The 16780-nt window shown below is 34.8% G+C and overlaps 1 protein-coding gene across 1 annotated transcript in view; it reads right to left on the bottom strand.

Annotated features, from left to right (window-relative positions):
• DOCK9 (dedicator of cytokinesis 9) overlaps window positions 1-16780 on the bottom strand; it is an 82976-nt gene that overhangs the window by 27030 nt on the left and 39166 nt on the right. Inside the window, exons 21-35 of the mRNA XM_053934308.1 lie at window positions 16337-16458; window positions 14870-14956; window positions 14198-14287; window positions 12799-12914; window positions 12595-12664; window positions 12330-12455; window positions 12130-12201; window positions 9723-9869; window positions 8953-9036; window positions 8235-8346; window positions 5749-5927; window positions 4855-4971; window positions 3915-4035; window positions 3258-3391; window positions 90-204 (exon numbers count right to left, since the gene is read on the bottom strand). Coding sequence (XP_053790283.1) covers window positions 90-204; window positions 3258-3391; window positions 3915-4035; window positions 4855-4971; window positions 5749-5927; window positions 8235-8346; window positions 8953-9036; window positions 9723-9869; window positions 12130-12201; window positions 12330-12455; window positions 12595-12664; window positions 12799-12914; window positions 14198-14287; window positions 14870-14956; window positions 16337-16458 — 1692 coding nt within the window. The remainder of the gene's footprint in view (window positions 1-89; window positions 205-3257; window positions 3392-3914; window positions 4036-4854; window positions 4972-5748; window positions 5928-8234; window positions 8347-8952; window positions 9037-9722; window positions 9870-12129; window positions 12202-12329; window positions 12456-12594; window positions 12665-12798; window positions 12915-14197; window positions 14288-14869; window positions 14957-16336; window positions 16459-16780) is intronic.

Genomic DNA, 16780 nt, shown 5'->3' with positions numbered 1-16780 from the left:
CCAGTAAATGACTTTGAATTTATAAAAAGCAGGAACTTAAAAATTTATAAGCAGGAATTTATAAAAAGCTGGAACAAGGAACTACCTACCATCTGACATGCTTCTTAAAATATGAAGGAAACACATAAGCAGACTTTTGATCTCTGCTTGGTCAAGTTTGTCATATCGAACAACAGAACTTCCTAAAGTGCTGCTCTGTTGGTTCTGAAAAGCAAACAGATGTATTTTGGCTGAAGAGTTCTTAAACTGATAACAAACTAAATTGTTTCAATTGCTTTAATAATTCCTGCAGCAGAAAAAGGATCTCAGAATGGAGACAAAGGTGTTTCATGTAGAGACAGGTCACTAAAACACACGTTACACACACCAAGTATACCAAATTAAGCCTCTTTGCTTTGCTTGTTTTTAATTCCTTCTAAGTATAATTTTTTCCCCTAGGAGCAAAAGGAAAAGTCACCTAAGAGTGATTATTAAGCAAGTTAATTATACCTAGGTACTCACATTGCAGAAATCAAGCCTCCCCTTCTGCTTAGACTGAATACTTGAAAACCAAATGCTACTGTTTGCTGGGACATATATGCTCCTTTGCTTTTCAAGAGACTTTCTGCTGAACTGTGGACTGCCTCTACAAAATTCATTCCATTTAAAGATCTCAAGCAAAATTCAAAGAACCTCAAGAAAAATATACATGAAGGGCAATAATATGCATTCTGAAAGACTAACTACTACTAAGTAACTTGCTCTTGCTCTCATCTCCTCCCCCAACATACAGACAAACAAACCCTCTCCCTGTTTCATTTTTTAATGTAATTCCTACACTTGTGGGAAGTTTATCAGCAACCCACATTACCACTGTCTGTGCAAAAAGAAAAAAGCTCTATAATTGGTCTTTCAAAATGTATACCACCAAAAAATGTAAAAATAAAAATTGTAAAACTATATAAATTGAACTTTGGGCAAAGACTTGTAAAAGAATAATTTCCACGCAGTCAAGTGTTACAAAATCCTTAATCTGAAGCTTTTACAGATATACTGTATAAATTTTGTTTAAAGTATAAATTATGCCCTTTATAGTGCCTAATTCTCACATCCAATATGCCACTTATGCAAATGGAAAATGAACCAGACATTTAGTAAGTTTTCTGTAAAGTCAACAGTCTGGTAAAATTGATCTGTACAACTCTTACTATAAAAAATTTACAAATACAAAGGCAGACTCAAGGGAGAAAAGCACTTGGTTTCACAAATGAAGCAAGAAGTGACATTAGAGTAAACCCTTCCTGGAATATTCCCTACTGAACGCAGGAGACACACTAACCATGAAGGAACATTTCACAGCAACCATTGACTGCTGAGCCCTTTTTATGCATTTTGTTGCATTAAAGAATTCCTGTCCTAAACCAATGTGTGAATCTGGTACCAGTAAATGTGTGAATCACACACTAGTCATTGAATGGATGCACAGTGAAACTGAATGTGAAACTATGGTGAATACTAGCCAGAAGTTACTGTAATTTAGAAGGAGGTGGACACCTCTATAAGCCCGATTATTGCAGATTCTAAAGACCTCAAAAACTGTTTATTTTTAAAATATCTCTGGTGAACAAGGAGGTGCTCCTCTACAGCATCTGGATGGCAAAACAGAGCATGCAATCAATGGGTGACAGAAACAGAACTGTGTTTCCTACACTTTAAGAAACTGCCCAGAGCACTAGATAATATTCCCACTAAGACTGTTGAAGATACACACAGATAAAACAGGACTACAGCTACTCAGAAGCTTCGTATAGAATCATGTCAATAACCTTTAAAGTATACATATATTGAAATAGAAACTGATATACTTCCAGTCTATTCTGATTCCACTAGCATAATGCTACAGATTATTCTGAAAGAAAATTACAACAAAAACATGGCTCTTCACTATAATGACATCAAGCAATGAGCAAAAACTTGGAGATAACATGCACTGAACAACTGATCTACCAGAAAAAAAGAAAAAAAGCAACAAATAAGAAGCCAGGATTAAGTACTATTTGGGGAAAATATCAACAGCATGCAGAACATAAATCCTCTGTTACCTAAGTTGGCAGACCAGAGTAGAATTTTCAAAGGATGTTGACTCCTTTGAAAACCCTTTTACTTGGTGAAAACACTACACATTAGTAATTAACAACATGACAACTAAGTAATAGATGACAGCATTGCCATTTAGCAACAGTGTGTACCAAGATATTTCTTTATTACCTTGGTCAATACCAAAGAACTTTCAGTTCTATCAAAGACCCCAAGACTCAAATTCTGCAGAGACTGAAACTGATTGGATTTTTTATACTTGAACTAGATCATGTGCATGTACTCCAGGTTTGACATTTGAACATATTTTACATGGTCAAATTGCATATATTGGGTTTGAGATTCAACTGTTGCAAAGAAGCAGCAAAACTACTGACCACACACTTCACTCAGAAGCTTAACTATACCAAGCACAAAAACCAGATACTTCTTGTAACTGAAGAGAGAAAGTAGTATGCAAAATTTTCTCTGGCAAAGCTGGGATTGTCAGAAGTGAAAAATCCATAGTAACACGGTTTTTCTTTGGAGGGTGAGAATTTTCTTCTTCTTCTCCATTTGGGTGCAAAGCATGAGCAGAGTGCCTTCTGAGAAGCTTCTCTCTCTGCCCCACGAAGGCATGTCAGAGTCAAGGGGAAAAAGTCAACATGTTGTGACTTGCACAACGAGAGCTAAGAAAATGAAATGTGGTCAGTATTGACGCAAACTCTAAAAAGACAGGACTGAATACCTCATAGCTACTGCAGCCAGAGCTCCTAATTTCTAACAGCTTTCAAATGAAAGCACAGAAACTGGTTTTTTTCAACATTTTAAAAATACCAAGTATATAGAGCATAGAAAGGGATGGAGTCATAGTCTCCACAAAATCAAAGAAGTTGTTCTAACTGGAATTCAATCCTCTCAAGCAAAATTCAATAAACTTCATCTAGTGCCTTTCTTTAGCAAAGGAAACAACAACTGCTTGCTTTTGTCTCTACATTGAAAATCTGTTTGCATTTTTTTGTTAAACAGCTCGGTAAACACAATGCCAAAGGAGTTCACAAGATAATGATTTCACCAAAGATTTATATAAAATACTGTTTTGAAGTTATTCTAGAAAGCCCATTCAACACTAGAGATCAGAGACTTAGGATGAAATCTTAGAAATACACTTGTAGGATTTATCTTGGTTTGTTTTTTGTTACCTTGTCAAGAGAATTGCTCTTGTCACTGTGTCTTTCTGGGAGACTGTTTCCTGAGTCTGTGCTTATAAGAGAGCCTCTTGAGTCAGCATTCCTCACACTATTAATATTTGGAGTTGATGTGGTGTATGGGGAAGCTAAAAAAAAATAAAACCACAACATCAAACAAGATAAAAATCTCAAACAATACATACAAGTTAATCCATAGTTCAGTCAGACATTTAACATCACCATATATTTTTTAAGAAGGCATATAATTAATTCCACTTATTTTTAATGAGGACAAACTTATTCTAGAATTTCAGCAAATATTCTAGTCTTTCAGCAAAAATATATGTGTCTTAGGGTGACTAAGCACATACACACAGACTTATGTACAACTATGTAGATACATGCATAAAAAACACATGTAGCAATACATACATACTTCTATGGAGTAGCATGTCTATGTAATTAAAAAAAAAAACAAGTTTCCCGTTTTTTATATCTTAACTGTCACCTTTGACAGGGGAAAAAAAGCAGCCCTGCTCCAGGAAAGTTTTAGTTTCATATAGAAGAGCAAACCCCAAAAGATCCCAAAAGACAGATTTCATGTACAGAGTGAAAAAAATAAAACAGTTCCTCTTTAGTTATTTTATTTTACTTTTTTAAAGTGCTTACCAATGCCAGAGATAACACCAAACAGGTCTTTAGGAAGGTTGTTATCCAATGTGTTTCCTGATTTTTGTGGTGTTACTAACTGACTTGCAGTCGGCAAAATCTGCACATCATCCTTTGTGCTCTGTTAGGAAAAGAGGGGAAAATGTGATTATTTTCCTGTATTAAGGACTTAGTGAATATGACACATCTTCTAGAGAAATATTTGTTAAGTATTTCTTCCTTAAATTTTAATTTCTATTAAATATGCTCAAAAGAATGGAGATGTTCACATACTTGCATAAGCTTGGGATACCTTAAAACTTAAGATACTTCAGGAAACATTGAAGAAATTAGTATTCTGTTGAATTTTAAACACTGTAAAAGAGATATTTTAAAAAGACTCACTGTCATGTTTTGGAATGAGAGGACAATTTAGGGAAGTAACGTAAAGCTTTTTGTGTAAGTGTAACATTTGTTCAAAATAAAAGTGAGTGTTACATTTTTGTGTAATGTAACACATTACTGTTATTTCAAACACCCAAATATTTATCTTGTTGGAAGAGTTTAGGAGATTTTCTTTCTTAATACTAAATGGAACACAATAAGATAAGGACAGGAGTCAAATACATGAATAATTAAATCTTAGATTCAACAACTGTGCACAACCGTATCGATATATACCCTTCACAAATTACATTTTAATTAATTCTCCTGTAGCCCTCGTGCACTATAGCTCTTTCAAAATCACACTCCTTTAGGGTTAAGTTCTTCTCTAATTTCTAGAAAATTAGCAATCTTTTTGTGGTCCATTTGTTTCAGTGTTGGACTGCGCTGAAAAATTGCAGAATTCTGAAGCTTATGAAGCTCCTTTTTTGCCAGAAGTATGCAGTGTTTCATATACAGCTTACCAATAAATTATGATAAAAACAATTCAGAATACCAAACAGAAATTGTCACTCACATTGGTGGAAGGGTTAACAGGAAATGGAGACACATCTTTCACATTGATCCGCTGAACATTTTCTATGAGCAGACCAAAGAGTGGCAAATACATAGTGGCTATTCTTGCTTGATGGCCCTAAATAGAGTTTAACAGTTCATTTAAAAACTACAGTTTTAATTTTTAATCACCAACTAGTTTTAATCTATTCACCTCTAAATAGAAAAAAAAAAAGCGCACTTAATAAATATTTGCCAAGCCAGAGCTCACATTCATAAATTCATAAATGGCAAAAGCAGTGATCATCACTCTATTTCATTCTAATTTACAGAAGATCAGCAAATGTTATTTACTGTCTGAATATAATGCAGAAAAACTCCAAAATTAATGTCGTTTCAGCCAAGAACTAATCAAGTAGATTAATATTATGTTAGCCCAATGAATTAATGATACCTTCCATTACAATTTTTTGACTTCTCCACAGCACTGCCGACGTTAAAGAGTCAAAAAAATTAAAAACCACTCAAAATCTACCACCATTACTTGAAGTTTTCTTTAACCCATTTCAAAATAATGGATGATGGAAGGACAGCTGCAAAATATTAAGAGCTAATATTTAATGAAATGAAGAGCTTAAAACATACTCGTAAAAATCTGATTACTTGAAGCACAGCAGCTGGAGTACTGTGCTAAAATACAAACCCACATATAATTATATTAAGAGGTGTTTTGTCATTTTATTTGCTAAAAAGATGGAGTTTGCAGATTGGTCTCAATACAGTTTTCATCACGGTCTGGGCAGAAATGATTTTGCTGAAAATTAACAAAGGTTTCCTCTATGAAAGAAAAAACTTTCTGTATGTGTGCACATCTAATCTTTACTATTTTGTACTACTAGCATAGCAATAGACTTACCCTGGTAGCATATCTATCATCAAAAGAATGCTTTATCATCAAATTCTTGAGCACACTGATGGCAATCTGCCGCACATCTCTGAACTCTTGTAAGGCATTGCCCACCTCCCTTAGAAGCAGCCCAACCAAGAAGTGATTCTTACAGAATTCATCAGTTAATGAATAGTCCAGCTGAAGGTCTGGAAGTAAAATACAAATTTCACATAAGGAATAGTTTTATTTAACTCAATTTATCAATCAACTTAAAGCTGAATTAAAATCCAGCACATCAGACACAGCAAAGTCACACTCCACCCTCTTCAAAGTACTTTTCATGTAATAAAAGAATCCAGTTTATTTATGTACTGAGTATATGATATTTTTAGAGAAACTTCAGCTTGAAGGGCTCATTTATTAGAACATATATATGTTTACACTGTCAGCTGAGGAGGCGTCCAAGAGTTTCTCATGTTCACTGTCATTGCTCAATACAGTACTTTCATTTTCCAAAGAACTCTCTCAGTAAGACAATCCCTTAAGTCAGAAAGAAGCATATCTGAGACAGCACAGCCATTATACAGACATTCTACAGGCATTCTTGTAACACACCTAAGAGCCAGCCACATCAGCACCTGAGATATCTTTTGCTCAACACAGCAAAACAGAGCCAGAAACACTTCTTACAAAGGTCTTTCTTTCCTGGCTGAACTCCTAGCTCCCAGGGAGCATTTTATACTCTTCTTTATTGTGCAATCAGAAATACTGTCTTCTCTGGTTTTGCTATTTTCTAAGGTTCCCTAAGCCAGCAGTTCATAGTCTCTTTTCTATGAAAATATTTATGCAGTATTATTATCCAAGACACTCCCGAAGGCTGAAAAAGCCAAAGACAGAAAGAAGTTCTAAGCAGCTGTTCAGCTTGTGGTCTCAAATCTTGCTTTATCTCGCTCAAACTTGATGAAAGTGTTAATTAGTGATATTCAATTTTACTAACTAGCAGAGTCTACTGAATAAATATTTCAGACAAAAAAAAACAGCTCTTCTACAAAAATATGTTAGGCAGGTTTACTCATTCTTTGTAAAAGCACCTTCCTTGCCCCTGTTTAGTGATTTCTGCTGTAGCTCAGTGCCTGGAAGAAATTAATGTGTCTTCACAGCCACAGAAGCAATAGCTAGCATATGACTTGTTTTGGCACAAGACTGGATGTACCAGGAACCCAGCTAGGCTACACAGGACTTTCATGACTGAGCTCCTACACACACCAAAAAAGGAAAAAAAAAAAAAAAAAAAGAACCACGAAGTGGAAGTGAGAACAAGCTACAACAGAGGAACACAGAAGTATTCAGGGAGAGTGCCTGGAAAGCCAAAGCTCAGCTACAGCTGATAATGGACATCAATAACAATAAGGAGAGCTTTTACCACTACATTAGCCTTAAACCCCTGAATAAGGAAAACATGGGATATTTGCTAAATGGGCATTGTGATTTAGAGACAGTGGGCTTGTGTAAGGCTGAATACTCCATAGCTTTGTTACTTTATCCTTCTCTGACATCAGTCCCAGGCCTTAACAGTCCAGAGACTATCTTCAGGAAAGACAATTAGTGCCAGTGGATAAGGATCAGGTCAGGGATCTCTTGAGAGATCTCCAGCCATGCAAATCCACCAGATGAGACACTGAGAGAGTTAATTGATACCATTGCTCATTATCATCTTTGTTGAGCCATGGTGAAGTCATTTTTCAGCAAGTGAAGAAGAGTGTGACTAGAAATGGCCAAAATAAATTTACCCAGGGTAAATAATGTTTTAAGACTGGTCTGTTTTAAGGGGAGAATAGCAGATGTCCACATGGTCATTGTATCCAAGCTGGGCCATTTCAGTCTAAGTGAAGAGACACCCAAATGTGAAAAATAACTATGTGGATCACTCAAAAGTTGGAGGTTAATAGTTTGTACCCTACTTGGTGACAGCTGCAAGAGGAGTTTCCCAAGGACTATTACTACTTCATCAACAAGCTGAAAGGGGAGATGGAATACAACCTCATGCAGCTTGTGGATAGGTACAGTCCATTTGCTCAAGGGGCAGAGCTGCATTTCAGAAGAATCTAGATTCTACAGAAATGGCAATCAAATTCCATTAGGAATAATGCAAAATTCTGCACCTGGGATGGACAAACTTCCTGCAGTGGAACCAGCTGTGGAAGGACTAGCACTTCTAGAGAAAGGAGGCCTGATATGATCAAAGCAGAAAATTGATCTACAGACCTACTCAAGTCCCTTTAAACCTGAATAAATATATGGAATCAAGTTTACCATGTCTCTCTTTGGAAAGATTACTCTGCCACCTAAGCACTTCCTTTAACTTTCAATGAAAGGATTGAAACTTTAGACTAGTATTTAACAATTTCAAGCTTTCCATCATCTCACAAACCTCAAGTTACACAGTGTAGACATCTAATAATAAAATGCTGATATACAAGAAATATGCCATATACTACTTTGGAAGAATTTACCTTGGTATCTCTGAACTCTGCCTTTTCCAAACGGCATTGGTAGATTCAGTGGTATATAGTGCTCATGATTACAGACTACACGAAGAAATTCAAATTTGAATTCAAAAAGAGCCTTCAAAAAGAAAGTATAAATTAAACAATTGATGCAGTGATTGGAATAACATATTAAAACCCAATTTTTAACACAAAAGGGTGATTCATTTCAGTCTTGTACTATGTTAGATATAGACCTATCAAAGTTCCACATGTCAGCACAAAATAAATCCAGAATAACTCATACTTAACAACTGGTCCTATTTACTATTCCCATTGTCCAAAGTTTACAATCCTATTATGTACTGATGTAAGAAAAGTCTGGGCACCCAGCAGAAATTCTTTGGGCACCTGATACATGCTTTCCCCACTCCAGTAAGTGTAGCTTAAGATATTCAATATCAACTCCTCCAACTTCAGACTTCTTGCACTCATGCTTAAAATTTCTGCTTAGTGTTGCACCCCCATACCCCACTACTTCTGTGATTCACACACTCTAGTGTGGCAAAACTGCACCTGAAAATGGGAATCAAAATAGGAAACGGTGGTTTGATGGAAAGAAAATGTTCTAGGCACAGAGCAGGGACTTCTAATGTAACTGGGAAAAGACTTAATGCATGACTTTATCCCCATGCAACAAGAAGAGACAACACTTAAAAACAGCTTGTTTAAAAACACTGAGTACCTTGGGATCTCCTGGGGCAAAGCAGCTGATGTAGTTATTGATCTGCTTGAAAACAAAGCCTCTGTCCATAAAAGTGAAACACCTCTGGGGAGAACAAGTAAAACCAAGATAGAATTGATTTACTACTGTCTCTGCATTCAGCAATTATATTTCTCTATTTAATGAGTTTATTCTCCAAACACATTATTGACATTTCAGTTTGAATATACAAAACAATAAAACAAGCAAACTAAATATATGTGTAGCTATATGAATATCAAAATGTCCCTTAAGAGTGCTGATCATAAATCACAAATAAAAAGCAGTTTGAAAAGAAGTCTATCTTGCCAGAAATGAAAATGTCATGCCACTAGAAGTTTTATCTACCATTTCAGTTCCCATCCTTTTTTATCCCTTGTAGATATTATTGGCTGAAAAATGAAAGACAGTGACATAAATGTCTTCAAACAAATCACTGCTGAAAACTATTGCAGGATTTTAAGGCAACCCAGATGATATTTTTAAAGAGAAAAGAAAGAAAAATCAAAATACATTTTGAATAAAATACAAATTCATTTCTTAAATTACCAAATTTCTGAATGGATGTCATCTTGTTTACAGAAGATGCAAATCATACTTCAAAGAATTTTAACATGGACATAAAATTATATTTAAACGGCTTTATATATGTTCAGCTTTATATGAGTTGGCTTTCAGATTCCATAATATCCATACAGAAGCAGTATTATTGAAAGAATAACCACAAAGTCCAAATCTCTTTGTGCACCTACCTTTATAAAGGCAGCCAGACTATGGTTTGCATTTTTTGAGGCCTCTGGATTGTCTCTGTACTTCTGAGTGATGTGTGGCATTAGCATATTAACAACTGTTTCCACTGCATGATGAAAGGAGGCAGAAAATCTCTGGTTTCTCAACAGCTAGAAATTAATCCAGATACCATATTAAATATGGTTTATAACACTAGACTAGACCAGAAAATTTACTTTAGATAACATATAAATAACCTGACAGGGAGAGAGGAAACCGTTTTTTAACTTTCTCGCTTTCTAGAGTGAAGGATCATTTGTTTAAAAGAAAATATTATAACATGCACTAGCATCTGTTACTGAAATTCAAGCACGGCAGTCTTTGATGACATAAACCAATGTATAAAAGCTTCTAAGTATAATGCATTAATATTTTTATATACTGCAATAAATAACACAAGCTTAAGGATAAGAGGGAATCTTTTAATTTTACCCACCTTCCTCTCCAAAGCAGACACCAGTTGGTTCACAATATACTAATTACATTATCAGACAGTCTTTTCTGTCTTGAAAAAAAAAACCCTTTTTTGCTGTTCTGCAACTATCTTGCTTTCACCACTGAAGAAATTGTCATCCATGCTTCTTTCTCTTACTCCTCATCAACTTCAAAACCTCAGCTCTTCAGGCATCAGAACCTTACTCTCTGTGTTTTTAAGTTTTCACAATCAAAACTCTTTTTCTCTTACTTTTTGGTAGTTTGCCAATTAGCTTAAAAGATTTTCTCTTCATTCATAATTTCTTACTTTCCACTCACCACCTATATTATCTTCATCAATGAATTTGTACACTCTAACAAATATTGGTCAGTAAGTGCTCTCCAGCTTTTTGGCACTGCAGAGTCTCTTTTGTTTCTCTACATCTTACTACCTTCACTAAAGATTCTGTTCTTTGTGTGAAGAGAGTAAATGGCTTGTGGTGTGAGGCTGATGACATGGACAAAAATTGTTTCATTTGTAGGGTAATTACCCCTTTTCTTTTTGAAAACTGAAATCAAAACATCCATGTGGAATCAAAACATCCAAGTACTTTTATTCAAATAGTTTTTTGAGCTACATTAAATGCAACATTCCTAAACAGAACAAGTCATTGTCAAGGCCCTGCATAAATCAATGATTACATAATTTGCTTCCTTTGTGTTTGAATTGTGGTCTAAAACCTCCAGCGTTAGTTTTAAAAAAAAAATTAAAATAGACATTAAGGCTGAAAAAGATCTCTTTATAAATATAAACAGTACTCATGCAAGAAATAACAAATAACTAAAGATTGTGTTGGTGAGTATGCCGGTGTCGCACAACGCCCTTGTAGCTTAGTCTTTGTTGGGCAGTAATTAAACATAATCCTGGCTTTAGAAATAATTTTGCTGCACATAGAAATGCATCTTTTTATCAGATATCATAAGCAGGAAACATCTGAGTGTATGTTGCGTTTATTACAGTATCTAGTGAGGCACAAAACAATCTAGCTAAATAATTTATATTTAAGGGGCTTGTAAATTCAGAAGCAATGTTCAGGGGTGAGAATACTTGCAAACTGCAGGAAGTTCTTCTCCCCTCTCTTTCACATTACAGAGAAGGTGACAATGAGGTTTGTTGAACTGGGACTCAAACTCTACTGATGATACCACAGAGTATTAAGTGTAGAAGTATAAAGCTTTTTTCCTGCTCACTGTACAATTATTTTTTTCCCTCATGTACTTCAGACTTCCAGTTATAGTCTAAATGCACAGTGAAAATAGTGATAACAATATCACGACAACCTGATATGTTACACAGACGAGACTATGTTGTTTTCTTGAAACTTTCAAGCCTTGTTTCAATCCAGAAGTAAATAAACTAACAAGATGTCACCAATGCAAAAAACACTGCTTACAGGCTAAGCTTGTAGAAAAATGTATTTCTGAAGTTTTAGCATTCTCCTTCCAGCGTAGGAAATAACACAAAATTAAATATTGACATTTCTTACTAGATACAGAAGACTAAATTTCATGACTCACTGTTCTCAGGGCCATTTAATATCACAGCTACAGTACTGCTCAGGAAAAAGCCCACATTTTTTTGGATAGTGCTTACATCAAAGTCCACTGTGTTATCTACTGCCCCCAACTTTGTTGTACCACAAGAATTACAAATTCCTAATATAGAGAGTCTGATTCCTTACACAGGCTGCTCTACTACATGGACTTTAAGGATTTCTATTCTTTTATACTAATGGTGAATCCAGCCCTGCTGTTTTCTTGCATCTAATATTTTAACTGATTTCTCCTGCTGCCTCTTTCTCTCCCTTTCTAATATGCAATTAGAAACATGTGACTGGGGTAAGAAGAGACCATACAGATCTTCCTCAGAATATTTTTTTTCAAAAGTTGACATACCTTCACTTTAGAGTTTTCTATCAAATGTTGAGCCATTGACTTTATCAGAACTTCAAAGAAAAACCATGAATACTGCAGAGGAAAGAAAAATTCAGTAAGATTGCCACATGTGTTCAACAACTATTTCAATACACTTAGTTCCTGTTCTTCAGTTATGACTAGGTAAGAACATACAGTAAAAAGTACAGTTCAACACACACCTTAAGCAGTTTGTTGCTTGTAAGAAAGTCAGCAGATGGCTTTAAAATTGTTGTCATTGACTTTGTCAACTCTTCATGTACTGTCTTATATTCAGAAGCAACAAAGGGTTCTGCCTTATATGCATACTTGGAGAGGAAAAACAGAATTAAATGCAAAATGATGGCATAATACAAAAGAATTGAAATTAAATAGATGCAACTGAATTTAAATATATTCTTTCTTAGAGAAATAGAAAAAGGAAATATTCAATTTACTTTTACCTACCTTTACATAAGATCTCAGGTAGCTATCCAAACCTTCTTCATGACACTGAGCAACAATATGGATAATAACCCTAAACAGAAGTCAGAAAACAAGTAAACCTATAAAGAAAGCTGTGATTGCAACAGCAAAAGTGCTACTCAGTCACAGATTTATGTGATAACCCAGTCATCATGTAGACTCTATGAACCACTTAAAATTCTTTACCTTGTCACATTGACTGCAACTTCCTCTTGAGTTGCTCTGGTGAGAACTCTGAACAACTGGTTTAGAACAGTTGGCAGGAAAGCTATCATCACATGGCCTTCCATAGCATGAAGGCTCTAAAAGAGAGTAGTAATACTGTCACTCCTGTGAATCAACAGCATTTAAATCACAAATTCTGAAACAAAAAAAATTATTGCAAGTCTTTTTCCAAAAATACAAGCTGCTTGCACCACTTGGTGTTTGTTACCAAAAATATGGCATAGAAAGCAATTGAGGATATTTTCCAATATAAATATTTAGTAAATGTTTTCTAAAGGAAAGTAAATTAGGGATACAAATTAGGTGTCATTAGCAGCATTTCAGAAGTACTTATTTGTACTTTTCCATTGAAAAGCACTCTAGGTAATGATTCAGTGAAAAGTCTGTCCATGTGCCCAATAGCACACTAAGACTGACATTGATATATTTTGGTATTTCACCCACCAATGCAGACATTTAGCAAACAGAAGTTCCACAAAAACATGCAGATCTCTTACCTGAGCTAAGTGCAATACTAATTATACTAGTTACTGCTAACAATAAACTAACAACTAAGTTAAAACTGAGGATGAACTAAAATCCCTAACAACTTAATGGAAATTGGAGACAGTGAATTATTAATGACAGTTTCTTCCAGATATGCCTTTGCATTCCATCACATGCAAAAGATCCTACAGACATAACCACTCTAACAGAAAAGGCAGTGTATGAAGTTTATCCCACAAAGTATTATGCCACAAAATTCCCTGGAATTAAAGGGAATTTGACAAAAAGAATGTATTTGCTGAATGAATGTGTATGCAGATAACAAATGTCAAACTCTATTTAGTGTTGGGTGTTAGGCAGCTATCTTGTCTCTGACTGTTTGCCTGCACATCCACACTATCCAGGAGACAAAATGGTCTTTCTTCCTATGTGATCTATGTCAGAAAAAATTGAAGTGGAAACCATGCACTCTATTGATTTAATCCCGAAAGAGAACTGAAGACATGACAATGATGACCTTCTAAGCAAAATTTTAGAAAATTCAAGAGTTGTGATTCCTTACAATTTCCATACACAGTTCAATTTGATTATTTTGACAAACGAAGCCATTAGTGTTTTGAAATTACCACCCATAAAGCTAACCAATACCATCTCATTATTTCTTTGTGGTTTCCTCTTACATTGCATTTGTAAATTTATTTAAGGCAGAAAGTATCTTTGTGGGTTTTTCCCACTGCATATTCCATTAATACGAGTCATAGTCACAGTACTAGTCCTCACAATGAAAAATGAGACATACAAAATGTCTGAAGCTCCAAGGCTTTGCAAAAGCATAAATGAATTATATAATCTGTTATTCACTGCCATTTTATACCTTAAGATATTTTACAAGATCAGTTCCTAGTGCACGAGCTCCAGACTCTGTTTTCTGACAGTACTGAAAAAAATTATGCAAGTGCTGGTCCTGTCAAAGACAAAAAGAAAAACAAATTCAACAATATCTGACATTACTATCTATAATGCATTAAAAATATTTATAGGTATAAATACATATCTTCGTCCATAGATTCAATTTTCAAAAATAATAGTTGAAGTGCACTATTCTGAAGACTAATCAAGTCTTATTTTTTTTAATGAAATTTCAAGTGTTTTTTGAATACCCATTATACAAAATGCCTGTATTTGCTTCCTACTGGCATGCAGAAAATAGCATACTTATCATGTTTTCTATGAAAAGCTCTAACAGGACTCATTGCTCTGCAGACATGCCAGTAAACAGCTTTTAGACAACTATGACCTCTCATCTAACTGGAAAATTTAGACTGGAATGGACGACAGGAGACAAAAGGTTCATGTTTTGAATAGCTTCCATTTAAAATCTGATTTTCACATCTGATGTAAAAGAAAGAGACCACGAGAAAAGCCCAAGAGACAAAAAAGAGGTGAGCATACCGAGTTTAAGAATCCTCACATACAATGTATATACATACTATAAATATATGTAATTCCTAGAAAGATCTCTAATTAAATTTGCTTTATAACTCACCTGTGTATACACAGTTGACACCAGATGAGTGGATATTTTTAGCAGTTGTTTGCCTCCATCTACCCATTTAATTTCAGGACCAGAATGCTGCACACACACGAGGGGGAAAAGTAAAATAATGTAGTAGTACATTAAAATAAAACAATTAACAGTACCATTAACAACACTTCTTTCAAAAAGAGAAAAAAAACAGGTTGAAGAAATGCAGTGTGCAATGAATAAAGTCATAAAAAAAGCAAAACTATGCAGGCAATATTTCCAAAAGCATTTATGAAGGTTAAAATGTATTTTACAAGTCCCATAGTATTTTCCTTGGTGGCTAATAAAATTGATTCTCAGCGAGTCACAGACTTTGTGTTTCCCCTACAACTCTGCAGAGAAACTTCTGACTAGCGAGAAATATTTACTAGTTTTCTCAGAAAAATAACACAAGGATTTCCACAGATACTCACGAGGTTTAAAACTTAACATATGTCACTGATAGGTAGCAGCCAGTCCTTCCTTCTCATCCCATTCCCAAAGAACTGAGAATGAGAATGCTGACCCTGATAGCCAGTTAGAGAGAGGTTTTATTGCTAAATCTAATACTAGACATATTGGTCCTAACATTCTACCCATGGGCATGAGCAGAGACAAACAGCAGAGGCATAAAGAATACACCTACAACGTGAGAAGATGAATGATGTGAAGGAGACAATGGTTGGAAAGCTTACAGCAGAGTTTAAAAAAGACCAGGTGGTAGAACAGGAGGAGAGCAGCACCTCTTGCTGTTGATTTTAGGTCTCTTCCTCCAAAATTAGTCAATTTTGTCTCTGCATTCAAACTTCGTCAAATTCCCTATCACATTTTCATTTTGTATCCTCCTTGGTATGGTTTTTATGACAATTATGCAATACAATTATGCAAGCTTTCTGCTTTGAAAAATACAACCATAAATTTTACTTGTGAAGTATAGAGATCACAAAAATCAAGATGTGAGAAGAAGACTTGTTCAGGAATAAAGGACTTACTGAAAGGAGACAGCATGAAATGCTAAAAAAAATTTAGTAAAGGACTTCAGATTATTTGCATACCTTCATAAACTCAAAATAATTTTAAATGTTTAAAAATTACTGTAACTTCTAGTAAATTATTACTGTAGGAAATGAAACATAAGCATATCTTAATTGTATCAGCTAAATAACAACAGAAGTATGTAACAACTTTCTGATTTTTAGAAGAATTTGACTCAACCTGTCCTAATACTTTTTTTTTTTTTTTCTCCCATGTCTCTCTCTTTGGGTTTATTTGTTTCCTCTAGGTCAAATATCTGACTTCTGCTAAGCATTCCATTTCAACTATAAAAGAAAATAAATTCTATTAGAAAATGACTTAAATCTTATCAGCACACTGGGGAATTACAACCAAACCTTCTCTCTACTATATCTGGGTTCTTTTTTAAGATTAGAGCCATTTTCTACAACATACCTTTCCAACACCCACTTCTTGATAACTAAGATAGCCCGATGGAAGATTTGCTGACACTGGGATTTGTTGCTCATTGGTGACCACTCTTCCGTCTTTTATCAAAGGAAGCCAAGAATACCCAACTACAGAATATGAAAGGCAAGTAATTTTAAATATTATGAAACTTCACATACACCCTTACAAGAAAAGTCTTACCAAATAATTCTGACATGTAATTCATAAAATAGAAAATGTTACTGTAAAGGCCAAATGATTTGAACTCAAACAACTACAAAACACTGAAAGCACAAAATAATTGTCACTGATTTTGAAAACCACTGTACATTCGATGGACACTCTAAACCAAAATTTGAAACATTTTAATTAGAAGAAATATTTTCTTAAATCTTTCAGTCAGTCCTATGTAATTAGAAAGCATTATGTGGATCACAAAAATTATGGGTT

The sequence above is a fragment of the Vidua chalybeata genome, chromosome 2 (genome assembly GCF_026979565.1).
Source record: "Vidua chalybeata isolate OUT-0048 chromosome 2, bVidCha1 merged haplotype, whole genome shotgun sequence".
Classification (NCBI taxonomy): domain Eukaryota; kingdom Metazoa; phylum Chordata; class Aves; order Passeriformes; family Viduidae; genus Vidua; species Vidua chalybeata.
This window is presented reverse-complemented; position numbering and strand designations above follow the sequence as displayed.